The sequence below is a fragment of the Biomphalaria glabrata genome, chromosome 16, assembly GCF_947242115.1.
Source record: "Biomphalaria glabrata chromosome 16, xgBioGlab47.1, whole genome shotgun sequence".
In the NCBI taxonomy this organism is placed as follows: Eukaryota; Metazoa; Mollusca; class Gastropoda; family Planorbidae; genus Biomphalaria; species Biomphalaria glabrata.
Genome location: NC_074726.1, coordinates 12,798,064 through 12,814,763, shown reverse-complemented (window position 1 = coordinate 12,814,763; position 16,700 = coordinate 12,798,064). Strand labels below are relative to the sequence as shown.

Here is a 16,700-nt window from a genome sequence, read left to right as displayed (position 1 = left end):
AAAAAAAAACGGAATGTCATCATGCATTTTATCTAGGGCGTTCTAAGGGAGGATCTAAACATCTCAGACTCGATCTCAAATACAAGTTGATGATGCTTGCAGTCAAACACTATTTTGACATCTTTGTTTCTAATCGGTAATTCCAGACTGTCATGTCATCATACGCGTTGCTATTAACAACAGAAGTTGTTTGGTGTCATAATAGTATAAGCAAGCCAATCTGGCAAGCACCTGTTATGACATTATTCTAGTACAGGGGTGGGCAAATTACGACCCGCGGGCCACATGCGGCCCGCTGAAGTGTTTTATGCGGCCCGCGAATACCTACAGAAATCATGTGTACCCACAGTATATACATATAAAAATGCTAATCTATTAAAAAGAATTCTAAATTCCCCTACAAATTATCGAAACTCTCTCATTATATAAAGTCAAAGACACAATCTCAGGCCAGTATTTCTTCAATGCTTTGAAGAACTGTTTAATGTTGGGTATGATTGGAACAAGATGGCAAGTGTAACAACTGATGGAGCTCGATCTTTGACTGAGAAAAACTTTTTTTTTAAAGAATATCCCAACCATAAACTCTAAACAGAAAAGTTTGCACAAAGCTGCATGAATTCTCATTATATTATGCCAAAGAAAAATCATTAATTAAAACATCAGACTTATGGTCATAACCACAGGTAGTATAGAAAAGTACTTGTAGATATATAAACTAAATATTCCGATGCATCCGCTGGCTTAGCATGGACAAGGTAATGAGAAGAATATAAATTCTCAAAGTAGAAATGTCTATATTCTTAGAATGATATTGGCTGTGACTTTGAAACTAATATTTCTAATGAAGAGTGGAAGATATTTTATGTTTTTCATGGTAGCTATTGCAATGGGCTGCTTGCTTATGTAATGCATTTTAAATTTTTCAAACAAGGCTTTCCAGCAGGGGAAAATAGGTTTTGTCATTTTCCTTTGTTGAAAGGTGAAAATATTTCTAGTGAAATGGTTAATATTACCAGACTTATTTGGATTCCTTAATTATGAAATGTATGAAGGCAAATTTTAAGACGTCAAGAACCAGTTTTCAATACCATCAGCTCACCATTTAGTGCAGAAGCTGATTCAGCTCCAGAGAACATAACGCCATGCAAATTATAACCTGTAAGAGAAGTTCAAGTCAGTACTTCCACGGTAGCTTAATGGGTGCCAGAAGCTGTATTTCCACACTTTAAAAAAACTTTGCAAACTAAGTTTTAACATTATTTTGGTACACATACATATGTGAACAAGTATTTTTCTTGTGGAAAATAAACAAGTGTAATCACAGGTCGATGGTGAATGACTATATTTTGAGAGCAGTCACAAGTATAACAACTAGAAAGCTAGCTCCACAATTCAGGAACATTACGCACGAGCATAAATAGTTAAATTCCTCACATTAAGTACAACTGTACATTTGTGGTGAAATGTAATATGAAAAGACAATAGCAAATTTAAAAAAAAAAATTTAAATTGGTTTCAGAAATTATTAACTCTAGTAATTCCTCAATTTGGAATGTGAAAAAAAGGAAAAGTGAATGTATGATACAGTATAAATATGAATTAAAAGACATTATACAGTTAACTAGCGTATTTTTCTAAGTTGTAAGTATATATATATATATATATATATATATATATATACACACACACACACGCACGCACGCACGCACGCACGCACACACACACACACACACATATATATATATACATATATATATATATATATACATATATATATATATATATATATATATATATATATATATATATATATATATATATATATATATATACACATACATATATATATATATATATATATATATATATATATATATATATATATATGCGGCCCCCCATTCCCAAAATTTTGTTAATGCGGCCCTCGATACAAAAAGGTTGCCCACCCCTGTTCTAGTACATACTTGGGGCGAGACCAATCGTTATGACGATGTGTCTCACATGGTGGCCCCTATTAATGAAACTAAGGGGAGATTATTAAATAATGAAGTTAAATCCAATTTTTATTTTTGGATGGTACAGAAAATGTGTTCGAGAACAAGTAACTATTTTTGAAATAAACAAAAATCACATATTAAGTGTGTTGTATCCATTAGTTTGGATCTGTTACTGTAATTAAATTTGTAATAAATCTAGACAAACGGTAGGCCTAATAATAAATCTCTGTGATTACAAATATGTGTACCAATCGTTTCTTTTTTTTTTTGTTTTTCACCATTACATATAACCAGCATTGTCATTGCACTACAGCCATGCGACTTACCCGAACCAGTTGGAAAGTGATAGGGAAAGAAAGACGCGTGTATCTGGTCGCTTTTTAAATGCATTTATAAAAAAAAAAAAAAAAAGGTGAATGATCGGAATTCAAACTCGAGAGCCCAAACCTCCTTAACTTCCTCAAGACAATACATGAATACACTAACCATTGTGCCAGGGAAGTGCTTATGAAAGTAGCAGGCCTTATAGTTATCTAGTGTTAGTTTCAAACTTTTCTCTCTACAAAGTCTAAAGGGGACTAATTCAACTTATACCACCACATCAGTCAAGTGCAATTTCTTTACCTTGTTAGAGATACCAAACAAAATACTATTTTTTTATGGACTCTTGTGTTGTCAGGTACAAGAAATAATTGTGCAGAATTTCAGCTTGATCCGAGATTGTGTGGGAGAAATAATTTTTACACATTTTTTACCAGGCAGACAGACAGACAGACAGAGTTAATATAAGCTTTGTAAAAATGATAAATAGGGGAGACCAGATGTATAAACTAGTACATATACTTGATCTCAATAGTTTCAACTGTGGATTTATTAGTTTAATTCATTTCTGTTGCGCTAGTGTATCTGAAGTATTCAGATTGCTAATGTATTCTACCCTTCAAGTTTGTTCCATTGTAGTATGTCTCTACCCTAAATAGATTTATATGAATTCTTTTGAACTGATTCCCAGCACTCTTGAATATTGTGTAGCTAGATCTTCATCTAGAATTACATTAATGTATTAACCCTAGGTCAGATGCGACGAATAGATCTATTAACCATGCTAACATCGCAATCATGGCCCCAGACACATTTTGTCCGCCATTCCGTTATTAGCTATCACAATTTTGTTTGAATATAAGACTAATATATACGACTAATTGGGTAAACCACTTTCCATGAGCAGGTGGGGCTAGAGTTTGAATCCCTATGTAAACAAGGAATTTCGACTCCTGCCAGTGGCATAACAAAGCTATATGTCATGCCTAAAACCCTGTATGAAATAAAAATCGCTAAAGAAACTTTTTTTCCACCCTAGCGAAATGCCTTATCAAGTTATTTTAATTAACATTTAATATTTTATATTTGAACATAATAGTTTTATTAAAATATATGTTGTCTATAAAGATTGTAGTCTTAGGAACATAGTAAGAAAGATAAATTATATATGATAGAAATACTAACACTTTACATTGTATCAATGTGATTTCGTTTTAAATCGTCAAGGGAATTTTTTAATGTCTTCAATATTTCGGATGTACCTTCAGAATTGAAGATTACTTTATCTAGCCCAAATCTCCCGCAGGACACGCGAGGGAACGAGACTACCGAGACAACAGTCCAGGGCGCAAACCCCCCGACCAGGCAGAAAGTAAAGACAAAAAAATGTCAAGGCATATATATATATGGGGACTCGACTAGCGGTCAAGGTCGTTTTTTAACTCTTTCTCTCCGTAATTATTTTGCCACGTTTCGGCGGAATTCTTCAATTTGCTCATTACTATTTCATTCCCCTGTTGTGATTAAGCTTCAATAACTTTATTGTTTGCAATCAGAAACTATATTTAATTTGGTCTAGAATGAAAGGGGAATGCATGCTCTTTTTATATAACACAAAGTAAACTTTATAAAATCAGACATTAATTTAATTTAATGAGGTCAATTCAACGATGGTATTGTCAATTAGGAGAAAAAGAGTTAATTCTCTTTCCTATTCACCGGCTCTGGTGTGCCCATCAATGTTACTTCCGCTCTACGTCAACATTTTTGAACCTTCATCGTACACAGACTTCTGCCATGGCTTTAAAAAGAATGAGTGTAACAGTGAGAGAGAAAGACATAGAAAAAGAGAAAAAAAAAGGCAAAGAAAGAGAGAGAGAGAGATTGGAATAGAGAAAAGAGACAAAGGTAGAGGAAAGAGTGAGGAAAAGAGAGAGAGAAAATGAAAGACAGAGGGAAAGAGAAAAGCTAGCAGACGTGAGCATCAACAGTCACGTGATGTTTCACAGTACTTTGAGTCAATATTGTCAAGTCCACAGCGTCATGACTTGAGAGAAATGCAAATTCTTTCACCTCCTCTCAGCTCGAACTTGAGACACTGAGCACCCAATGACACAACCACTTTGTGCCCAGGACAACAAACTTGTCAAACAGCTCGTAGGGGTGCAAGAATAAACCCAAAACATACATCGGCAAGTAAAGGTTAAATACTTCATTACCCAATGTGGGATGTGCGGCTGAGAGAAGTAAGAACCGCTAACTAGTTCTTGAGCCCAAGGTCTTTACTTCCACAGCTTTATGTGCCGACAGTTTTCAACAAAATTTTTTTTAACAAAGCTTATATCAATTCATTCTGTCTATCTGTCTGTCTGATAAAAATGTTGAACTCGTTTTATTTTCCCAAAATTATTCATTTGCGAAGACAATACATGATACAATTTAAAAAATTAACCAATCAATGACCAATTTATTACTGGTAATAAATTATTTTGTTTGATATCGACAAGGGAAATTAATCCTTCAGTATTCATAGATATGGCTAAATATGTATGTTTTCGTCTCTTAGATGATTTTACACGTTATTTCTCCCACAACCATTCTCGGATCGGATTAAGTTCAAACTTAGACAATTGTACCTAAGAAAACAAGAGTCAAAAAAAAAATTAAACGGTTTGTCAATTAATTATTGGTAATTAATTATTTTGTTTGATATCGAAAAGGGAAATTGCTTCTACATTATTGAGGGATATAGTTATAAGTGTGGAGTTCTTCTCATTAGATAAGTGTTGTTTTGTTTTAAAAGTATTTTAAAAAGTACTATTATGTTTTGCTTGTTTAAATTTTAGTTCAAATCAACGCGGTATTTATTATTACGTATTTTATCGCCGCCTTAAAAATATTATTCTGACACCGCTCCTGCTTTACCTTACATAACGTAACATAATAACATACTGTAATTCCTACATTCCAAGACCTTATAGGGCTTAACGATAAAAGTTTCAATTTAAAAAAAACAACATACAAAGTCATTTGCATTGACGTTTACGTAGCTGGTATTCATGGCATTGCAGTTAACTCTACAGGGTGTCACCCTGCCCCCTTTTTTTTTTTTTAAAGTCGGTTAAAATATACTGGATCTAGTCAATACACTAAATGGGCTTTGCTTTCCCCTGTGTAGGCAGCAAAAAAGACTTGAATCTATGAAGCTATTTTGAAACGCATTCAACCATTCAATTCAGAAGCGCAAGTAAGAAATACGGCGCCTGTTGTATCATGGGTAATCTGCTAACTCACCTTCACCTTTGCCGTCGTTGAGTCTAGTTAGTATATCGCCGAAGTGACAGACGTTTCACTTTAACATACCTTAGGCCCTTGTCCCTTTTCTAAATTGTGACGTGTAAAATAATTTTCTTAAAATTATACAGATTTCCCAAAGTTTTTTTAGCTCGGGAACTTTTTTTTTTATTCCAGTGCCTCTTCTGAAAAGTCTGAAACGCAATTTGAACTGGTCGTACCAATTAAGTTTGTAAACTTGAGACCTTCCTGTTCAAGACGTGAGCTAAATTAAATTTTAAGATAATTATATTTAAAAAAAAATTATAATGGTCAAACTAATGTTTTCACAATTAATCAATTTGGTATTTATTTTTTCCAAAAGATATACATAAACTGTCAATTTTCTAGGAAAATCGTTAGAACTGTTTTCGAAATACCAGTTAGGTGTCAAGTAATTTTCCACCCAGTTTGAAATTGAATCCATGAAAAATGTGCAAGCTAATAGATTATATGTAAAAAAAAAAAAAAGATCTTAAGTCCTATCCTATCATTCAAGACTATTCATTCAAAAATAATTTCATATTTTTTTTTATGGTCAAGGGAGGTAACACGAGAGCAGCTCTTGATTACTTAATCCTTCGAGGGTTACTTTCTCCTGGAAATTTTTAATTGTTACTTTTACGCTGAGACCATAGTCACTAGGACAGGTCAAGTTGTGGTGCAGGTTGTAGCAACTCGACCTTTAAGAATAAGATTTTGCCTTCCAGTCCGAGGATTAAGGATTAGCGCATTGTTTCATTTGACTATGCGAACCTAGTTGCGACCTACATATCAGATATTGGCTATCTCGGGTGTCCTTAAAGGGATATACTTTAAAAAAAAAGTTTAAAGAAAAATGTAAATTGATATCATAACAGTGGTCTTGTATTAACCAATTTGATCATTGCTATTCCACGCTGGACTTGTGTTCCGAATTAAGAAAATCAGACCACTGGCTTATAACAACTTATATTAACCAATTAGTTAATTAACTATTGGTAATTAATTATTTTGTTTGGTATCTTGAACAATAGAAAGTAATTGTACTTGACAGATGAGGTGGTATAAGTTGAATTAGTTCCATTGAGGACTCTTGAGCCCTGAGTGAACTTTTTTTTCATTTAAAAAAAAGATCATGTAAACAATCATCAAGATCCGCACCCCCCCCCACACACACACACACTTTTTTACACAACGGGCCAAGGCAAGTGATAGGATCGTAGCGTATTGAAAAAGCTAAAAGCTAAATAAAAACAATTGGTTAAAATATTTCTAATCGCACAGATTTAATATATCAATCCACAATGGCAGACTAATCCATGAACCTAATTACATGACTGATCCAAACTAGTTGACATAGTTACACTTAATATAAGTTTTTTTTTTTTTTTTAAAGTATCGTTTATCTTTTTCTTGTTTTAGTTATCATACTCTTCACTGACTTCAGGCATTGTACCACAGCAATTTAAGCATGCACTTGTCAGGCCCTTATTAAAAAAATCCAGTCTTGACCCGGAATGTCTAAAAAAACTATCGCCCAGTATCAAATCTTCCCTTCCTGTCAAAGCTTCTGGAGCGCATCGTGTTAGCGCAAATTCTTTCTCATCTTGAACAGTACTGTCTCTTGGAAGAATTTCAATCTGCATATAGGAAATGCCGAAGCACAGAAACAGCAGTGGCCAGAGTACTAAACGACTTACTTCACAATTCCGACATAGGCCACATCTCAATTCTTTCAATGCTGGACTTGTCCGCAGCCTTTGATACGCTAGATCATGAAATTATGATGGCCAGGTTCTCTGCCACTTTTGGTTTAACAGGAATCGTCCTAAAATGGCTTGGATCCTACCTGACTGAACGCACCCAAAGTGTCGTTGTTAACGGAACAGAATCAACAAGCTTACTCTTGAAGTACGGAGTACCCCAGGGATCAGTTCTAGGCCCAGTACTGTTCACTATGTATACATATCCACTTAGCGGTGTCATACGGCCAACCGGCATCTTATACCATTTCTTTGCCGATGACTCACAGTTATACGATTCCTCAGTACCATCAGAGGAGAAAATCAGTAGTACCGTTGCAAGGGTGAGCAATTGGATGGTTGAAAATAAGCTCAAGATGAACGAAGATAAGACAGAAATAATTAAGATTGGCACTCGGAACAACGTCTCGAAAGTTCAAAGCACAGATTCTCTTTTTATTACGAACTGCCAGCTTCCTATGTCCATGTAGTGCGGAATCTTGGAGTTTTCTTCGACTAAACACTATCTTTCGACCCACACATAAGTCAGCTCTGCAAGGGTCTTTATCTGCAGCTGCGTAGATTAGGCCAGATCCGACCATATTTAACAACGGAGTCAACAAAAACGCTAGCTGTGGCATTCATACTCTCCCGCCTTGACTACTGTAACGCCGTGCTAGCAGGTATACCTGATGACAAAATAGCCAAACTGCAACGTATACAGAACAACGCCGCACGAATAGTACTTAGAAAAACAAGACGAGATTCTGCTACTACGCTCTTGCGCATGCTCCATTGGCTTCCCGTGAAAGCGAGAATCGATTACAAGGTCGCCACACTTTGTCATCAGTGTATATATAACAATAAGATGCCCCTGTACCTTAGAGAACTGATTACTCCATATGTCCCCCAGAGAGCCCTGCGCTCAATGGACTCAACGCTTTTAGTGCTGCCACGTTTCCCCCTCAAAAGCTACGGTCTGCGGGCTTTTTCAGTGCACTGACCAATGGTTTGGAACTCACTCCCCATTGATCTCAGACAGACAACATGCTATACCACTTTTAAGAAGAACGTTAAGACCTACTTGTTTAAAACTTTTTTAGATTAGTTTTTGATCTGTATTGTCGTGTTTGTGTTTGTAATGTTATTACAACGCCTTGAGCCTACATTTTGTTTGTTAACAGCGCTTTATAAATAAAATTATTATTATTATTATTATTATTATCAATTCAAAAGTTGTAGAGTTAAGCAGGGGTGGACTGCTCAAATAGGCTCCGGCCTTGCATACAATGCGGCCCACCACAAAGTGCTTACTTTCTGATGAGCATCCACCCAAACGTGTTCTCATTATTCAATAGGGTTGTGACAACACATACCTAAGAGGCGCCGACCCATCGGATCACTGCACAAATGTCCTGCTTAGGTGGGGCATCTCACTTATTCGTTTACTTTTAAGTGGAAAGCTGCCTTGACATGTTGAGAAAACTCAGTTATAAGTAGCAATGAAGTCGGAATGTGTTAGCAAAATAAAAACAAAACATATAAGACCATACCAAAGCCACAGACTCTATTCAGGTATGGAAAAACTATATCTGTATTGTATCTCAAAGCTGAAAGTTGCAATGTTAAATCTTGATATACATACTATAAAAACAAAAAGTCAATCTCAATCATTGAGTAATGGGTTGTTCCGGTAGTTTGTGATATGCATTACATCAGGAGTGTATTCGGTAAAATATGGACTAATCCAGGACAATGTCAAGGATTGAGAGAGATTGTGAACTAACCAGACAAACAAAACAATGTCAAGGTTTGAGAAATATCACTGTTGCTAATTAAATAAAACAAGATAACAAAGAGAGTTTTATGTATCACACAGTCTCTGATGAGAGTACCTCCGGAATCACCCATCTCAAATAACACGAATCACTGTGTATTCAACTTAATTTATCATGTTATATGTCTAAAAAATGTACATTTTTAACCTTTAGAAACGAAAATCCATAGTGAGACCTCTGAACCTTGTGACAAAATTAAATGTAATATAACTTTAAAAGAACGATCCCAAAGAAAACTTTGGCGTAATTTTTCGCTTAAAAACCAGTCTAAACATCCTTTTATCGATAATATGATTTCTGACTAGTATTACTTTTTTTATAGCCTTTTCATAGTTATCAATAAAACCAGAATTATCAATAAAATAGCTGTCACCTAATCTCCACACATATCCTCCTTGAAGTCTATTTTTTTTTAAAAGCCGTGTATTTTTATAAAAAACAAAATTGCTTAATTAATTTATTTTGAAAATAAAGCTGATAATTTCTAAAATATAAAAAGTAGTCGTTTTTAATTATCTAGAATTATATGATATCTGATTTTCAATATCTTTTCTAGTTTTGACGAACTAAACGAGACGGACGGACTGACGGACAGACAGACAGACCACACAAAACTAGAAGCTTTTTTTTCCTTTCATGGGCCGAAAAAAAAAAATAAAATAGCTAAAAACGAAATAGCTTAAAAATCTGATTTTACAGTGTTTAAAAAGTGCAATACTGTAGACCGGACCGGATACACGCAAAAAGCTATTTATAGGTATCCAACATAAATGAATATTATTATAAAAAAAGTTTTCTTTTTTTATTTCTTTCGGAGTTTTTGTTGTTGTTGTTTTCAAATTGTCGTCTAATTTGCCACTCGCGTGACCTAATAAAACATATTACCTGAATGTGACAAAGCATAAATTAGATCACCATTGTGTTCCGAATGACGTGTCTAGTGTAGTACTTTATGGTTATATGGCGTCATAGGCTATAATGATGGCTGCCTTTTTTTTAAATTCATTATTCATGATCACATTCGAGATAAGGCTATAGTATTTTGAATCTGTCGAGTCTACTAACTTTCACAAATAGTTTTCACCTACAAAATTATTCATCTCCTAACAGTAGCCTGGCATTGTAATCTCTCAAGTTCATGAAGAAGACAGGGTAAGAAGGTTCCAAATAGAGTCCTCAGAGGGTTGCCCTATGGATCCGAGATCATAGCACTTGGAAGTAAATGTGCCCGTCCATGTTGGAAGGTTTTCTTATCGGCGGTCATTTCACGAAGGTGGCGGTACTTCATAGGAGAACGAGAGACTCACGCGAAAAGCGCGTGTTTTAGGTGAAAAAGTTAATCGTAACAATCAAAATATTTTTTAAAAATCCTTTTAAAAAAAAAAGCTTATCTAAAGTGGAAGAACTCCGCCCTTAAATCTATATCTATCAATGTATAAGTTATTTCCCTTATTCGATATCAACAAAAAATAGTTACCAGTAATTAATTGACTAATTGGGTATTTTTAAAATTGAATCATGTTTTGTTAGGTACAATAAATAATTGTTTAAGTATCAATTTGATACGAGAATAGGTGTGGTATCAAAGAAATTATTAATTATCAGTAATTATTCGACTAATTGTTACTTTTTTAAAAATTGATTCATGTCTTGTCAATGCCAAAGAATAATTGTGCGAAGTTTCCGCTTGATCCAAGGATGGGTGTGTGAGAAATAACGTCTATACAGTTTTTACCAGACAGACAGATAGACAGACAGAGTGAGTTGATAGAAGCTTTGTAGTGAATATGTGTTACCAGTAGTAGAAGTCACTCAAGGGGTGTAAATGTCTTTTCTCATACCTGGTCTTTTGGGAGAAAGTTTTTCTATTAGTCAAGAACTTTAATGGTCAGTGCATCAACTCTTTAAAGGATATAAAAAGAGTTGTACATTTAAGATGTTTCTCTTCCTAACAGTTGACTGGCATACCTAGTGGCCAGCTCAACGACTAACCAACTTAGGCCTAACGAAAGGTCATTCAGAAGTGGCCAAAAGTAAGTGTACTAGTACCAGAGAATGATATAAAAATGGTCACATAGCCAGGCTGTCATCAGTTTTTATTTTCCCTTTTTTTTTAAAATAATTGTTCAGTCAGGGAGATGTTCATACATTCTACAGTCTATAAAGTTTTCTCCCTTCACGCATTGGTTACTGCCCGTGGCTTACGTCAATCAAATATGGTACTTAACATACCCAACATTTAGTATTGTAATACAAAAGTTCAACATGTGTGACAGTCTAATGAGGTGAGGTCTTTTTAACATCCTTTCCACATTGTACCATTTGGTGTGTTTGGCAAATGTTCCTTTTTTTATAGAAGTTTGTAAGTAATAATATCATTACTTATTTAGGTGATGACACTTAGGAAAGTAAGAATCAGGTACATTCTTCAGGCACACCCTTGTCTTGGTCTGGTTCTAATAAGAAAGTGAGAACCAAACACAAACCGTGTGAGAATCACTGGTGATCTCGAGTAATCACTTACCTGTCGATGAGTCATCTGTCATTCGTATGTCAAATACTTCATCCAATCGTGGGCGATGTTTTCTGTGGGCACTGGTTGAGTTGGAGGCTGACGGGAGGTAACCGCTGTCTGCGTCAGTGTCCGCTGGGAAACATCAGAGAATGAGTAACAGAAGTAACAAATACGTAAATAGGCACCAAAAGATAGACTAGTTGAATCACAAACTGATAGACAGATGTGAACCTAAAACAAGATTTTTGTAAAAAAAAAATATTGAACAAAAATAAAAGACAGACAGATAGACAGACGGATAGATAGATAGATAGATAGATAGATAGATAGATAGATAGATAGATAGATTGATTTGAATATCACTTAATAAAATGTATGCTCACACAGACACACACATGAATTGAGAGACACACACAGCCACACAAAAAGACCAAAGGAAGATACATGGACAGAGATACATAGAGAGAAGAAGACACACTCACACACTCACATTCATGTCACGGGCGACACAGCCGTGTGTGCACTCAGATACACCTAAGAACACATGGAGAAAGTGACACACAGAGTCAGAGTAACCATCAGAAAGAAGGAGAGAAAGCGAGAAAAAGAAAGAAAGAGAGATAGAGAAATACACTGAGCGCTACAGAGATACACGGAAATACACATATACACACAGACATTAACACATACTCACAAACACAAGACTGATGCGTGTACACACGCACACACTCTGAAACACGCACACCCACAATAACAGACACACACTCATTAACACGCACACACACACACAGACATTTCTTCTCCGAAACAGAGGAGGCAGTTTAAAAGAGAACAAGAACCCTGAACCTCGCTACCCTCAGAGGTACACTAGCTAAAAGTTGAGAAACATTGGTCTAAACTTAGTCTAAACTGTTGTCAAAGTGAATAAATAAACGAGACTCACAAGTACTGAAGGAATTTTTCTTATACAGATATCTGACGACTTGAGAACTTCCAAAATGTTTGTCAGAGACAGTGTGGCTGTCATACAGCCATTGGTTGGACAAGATCTGGAAGTTTCTGTGAAGAAAACACAAGGTTTATATCATCATAATTTCTTTAGGTCACTGTCATTTACCTCGGCTTGTCTGCATTAGTCAACTATTATGAGCCAAATTTTACAATTTCTAACCAGTATACTTTAATTGCATTTTTTTTTAAAGTATCGCGGGCAAAAATGCCTATATTTTTATTTCAAATAAAAAGTCCTAAATAGGCCAAAATAGTTCTACATTCTCTGATTATCCTTCGACTCATCAATTTCGATATAGATCTTATTGCTTTATAACAATGTTGTTGTAGTTGGTATTAAAAAAAAAAGGAAATTCTTTTCGATCTATTTAAACATTTGTAATTCATCAAATCATTTTGTTGAATTATAACAAAAAAAAACAACAACACATTGATTTGTGAGCATGGACAGATTTCAAAAGAATCAGAGATGTGTCAGTCAGTTAGAACTTTTTTTTAATATTGGAGATTTGTATCAACTAAAAAAAAAAGCAATATTTTTTTTAAAGATGCTCGAGTCAGACCATTCACTGTAATAAAAGAAAGCCAACGTGCTTGCAAGTACTTATAAAGTAGAAAGTTTAATAAACTAGTAGCTGGCTATTACCCGCGGGTCTTAATTTGCGTAGGCCTATCACTGATCTATCACTGATCTATCACTGATCTATCACTGATCTATCACTGATCTAGTGCATTAGAAATAATAAAACCCTAACACTTACCAGTGAGTGAATGCGTGAATCTAAATTGTTTAGGTTTATTTTATCTACATGTAGATTGTAATGGATATTCATGCCATAGTCACCAATACCTAACATTTTGTCAGTATGTTCCATAGCTTCTAAAACCTTTTTTGGCTTAGTCAAAGCGACATCGCGTTTGCTTGTACACGTAAACAATGAAATACACTGTAGATGTGTATACAAATAGCACTTCTTAAAGGGAATTAAATTAAATTCAACTTCTGTTTTCAACTCTATAGATGTAGAAAGTAAGAAAGATGTATGCCATTGTAGTCGACGCAAACTAAAACTCTATGGCCCTATTACATAGTCTTCGAGGATAGCAAAGACCTTCCTTAAGGGAACAGTACCAGAAAAAGAAGAAAAAGCAGACAGAGAAAGCGATGGGAAGACAGCATAAAAGAATTGACCGGCATGCCAAGGAAAGAGGTCCGATCCAAGGCAAAAGACAGAGAGGAATGGAGAAAGACGGTCGACGAATCTTGCATGGTGTCCCAACGGTCCAACAGACTAAGGGATAGGTCAAAGTAAAGTTGAAAAAGTCGAGAATTAAAAGTTGTATAGACTATTGGTAGTGTTAATTTAAAAGTATTAACGAACTCTATACAAGGATTATCTCTACTTAGCTTTGTACAATTTATATAAAAAAACAAAATTAATTGATTAATTTTTTTTTTAATTTGATTCATGTGTTGTCGTCGACAACGAATAATTGTTCAAAATATCAACTTGATCCGAGAATGGGGAGTGGGAGAAATAACGTGTACAAGATTCCACCCGGACAGAGAAACAAAGTGAGCTGATATTATTATTATTATAGCTTTTATATAGCGCTACTTTCATGCTTTTACTTAGCATACTCAGAGCGCTTTTGGTCCAATCTCATTTGTGGACCAGTGGGGAGAGGGGGTATCAAGGAGTTGGTTTTCCGTGCTGCCTTTAGGCGCTCTGTAAACACAACTCTGCCCGAGTCGGATGTCAAACCTCGAGCCCCCTTCTAGGTAGCCAAGTCAAGCCAAGTCAAGCCAAGTTCAAGCGCACTTGGCCTCTCGACCACGCTTCTTTTTTGTAAAAAAAAAAATGTTAGTAATCGAAACATAATAAACATAATAGGTTAAATATATTTCGGGTGGACAATCCAATACACTAAATATTGATAGAGCTTCATTAAATAATAATCAGACGATAAAGGGGGAAAACCCTGTACTTTTCTTTAATGCAGACTGGACAAACAAACTGGCCAGACTTTTTGGGCCTGGGAACAGAGCACTTGGAGCAGACCTTGACCTTGCACTTATAACAGGAGCGCTTCCTGCGGACTAAAAGCCCAAATGTCTCCAGACAAATTATGCAGTGCGTGGAATTGAACTCCGGCCTTTCCTTGAGCACTTGGATCTTGGTTTGTTCTTTGACCAGTTCAGTCTGCAGTTCGCTGCAATGTATACATAGAGATTACGTTTAGAGACGGATGTACATAATAAATGTAGGACTATATAATAAATATATATATATATACCCACTCCAGTTGGGTGAACAGTGGACTTATGATGGGCGTCTTATAAAATCATGAAATACATTTTAAAAAATACATAAATGATTCGCCGAGATTTGAACCCGAGAGTCCTCGGTCCGGTAGCCAACGCTTTACCATCGAGACCCCACGCCCAAGGAGGATATATGGGCTATAGCCAGTGATGACCAGCCTTATTCGGCCTACGGGCCATTTTAATTTCCGACACTCGTGTCGCGGGCCACATCGCCAAAAGGATAAGAAAAGGAAATAAACAACCCATTTTATTAGATGCCCGTGACTCTAGTCCTTACAATAATGAATGAGAAGTTTGTCCGAAACCAATTTCTTATCGTCTGGCAGCAGTTTCAACCATCACAAAGGCTGCACTAACTTGCTAACTTATTTCTGTAGCCAGAGAAATGAGTTAGCAAGTTAGAGCAGCCTTTATGATGGTTGAAACTTCTTTAAAAAAGTCTTTGCCAGTGGGGTCTAATGCATGTTCATAAAAGCTTCTAACTTGTCTATGATTTCAAAGTTGCAGTTTGTGCGCGAATAAATACTAAAAGTTTGATCAGTATCAGATAATGTCGGAGGGCTCTTTAGCTGCAATAGAAAACATTTCAAACTCTTAATTTTTAATTGGAGATTTGACACGTGATTCTCTACACTTTGTGCCATGTATTGGCGGGCCGGATGAAACCACGTCGCGGGCCGGATCTGGCCCACAGGCCGTATTTTGGGCATCACTGAGCTATACGTATAAAAAAAAGCATAATATAAAAAAAAAATTTTTAAAATTATTTAAGGGAAAGAACCGCAAAAATCCTATATCTCAATATTGCAAAAGTAAGCTCCCTCATTTTATATATAAAACAAAATTAATTAGCATTAATTGATTAACAATTGGTTATTTCTTCTATTCTCATTGACAAGAATAATTTTACAAAATTTCAACTTTATCCGAGAATGGGAAGTATGAGAAAAAAAAACGTTTACAAAATGTAATTAGGGAAATAATTCACATATACAGCTACCTCTCTCAATAAGTATTATTTATTTCCCATTTTCGATACCAAACAAAATAATCAATTACGATTTACGAGTAATAAAAAAAAACTGTTTTGTTCCTTTATTTTTGTTGATTCATGTTTTGTTCGGTGCAAGAAATAATTGTGTAAAGGTTTAACTTGATTCTAGAATGTGAGAAAATTAACGTGAGCAACAAGCGTACCAGACAAACAGTTGACATAAGCTTTATTCATGGACATAAATATGGCTTTATTACCTCCATAAAGGAGATAATAAAAAGAATATAGAAAGTAGTCTACGATTTTTTTTACCACTTACGTAAATAAATAATTTGGCCTGTTCCTATTACGAATCAAGCTCAACGAACTAAATGTCCAAGTTACTGCTTGTTTACCAGTGCAATAGGCCTATTTAAAATATTTACTGATTCGCTGTGGCTGAGCGGTATTTGAGGGATCGAATCCTGGTGAAGACTAGGATTTTGAATTTCGGGATATTTAGGAGCCTCTGCGTCCGCCCATAGGTACCTTACAATAGTTGGGGAAAAGTAAAGGCAATTGGTCGTTGTGCTGGCAACATGACACCCTCGTTAACCGTGGGTCACAGTAACAGATGACCTTTTCATCACCTGCCC

At 35.5% G+C, this 16,700-nt stretch overlaps 1 protein-coding gene across 5 annotated transcripts in view; it reads right to left on the bottom strand.

Moving 5' to 3' along the window:
- LOC106070904 (uncharacterized) overlaps nt 1-16,700 on the bottom strand; it is a 101,165-nt gene that overhangs the window by 77,288 nt on the left and 7,177 nt on the right. For all 5 annotated transcript variants that reach the window (XM_056013551.1, XM_056013559.1, XM_056013558.1 and 2 more), the window contains exons 2-4: nt 14,732-14,956; nt 12,675-12,790; nt 11,741-11,863 (exon numbers count right to left, since the gene is read on the bottom strand). In XM_056013551.1, the coding sequence (XP_055869526.1) occupies nt 11,741-11,863; nt 12,675-12,790; nt 14,732-14,956 (464 nt within the window). The remainder of the gene's footprint in view (nt 1-11,740; nt 11,864-12,674; nt 12,791-14,731; nt 14,957-16,700) is intronic.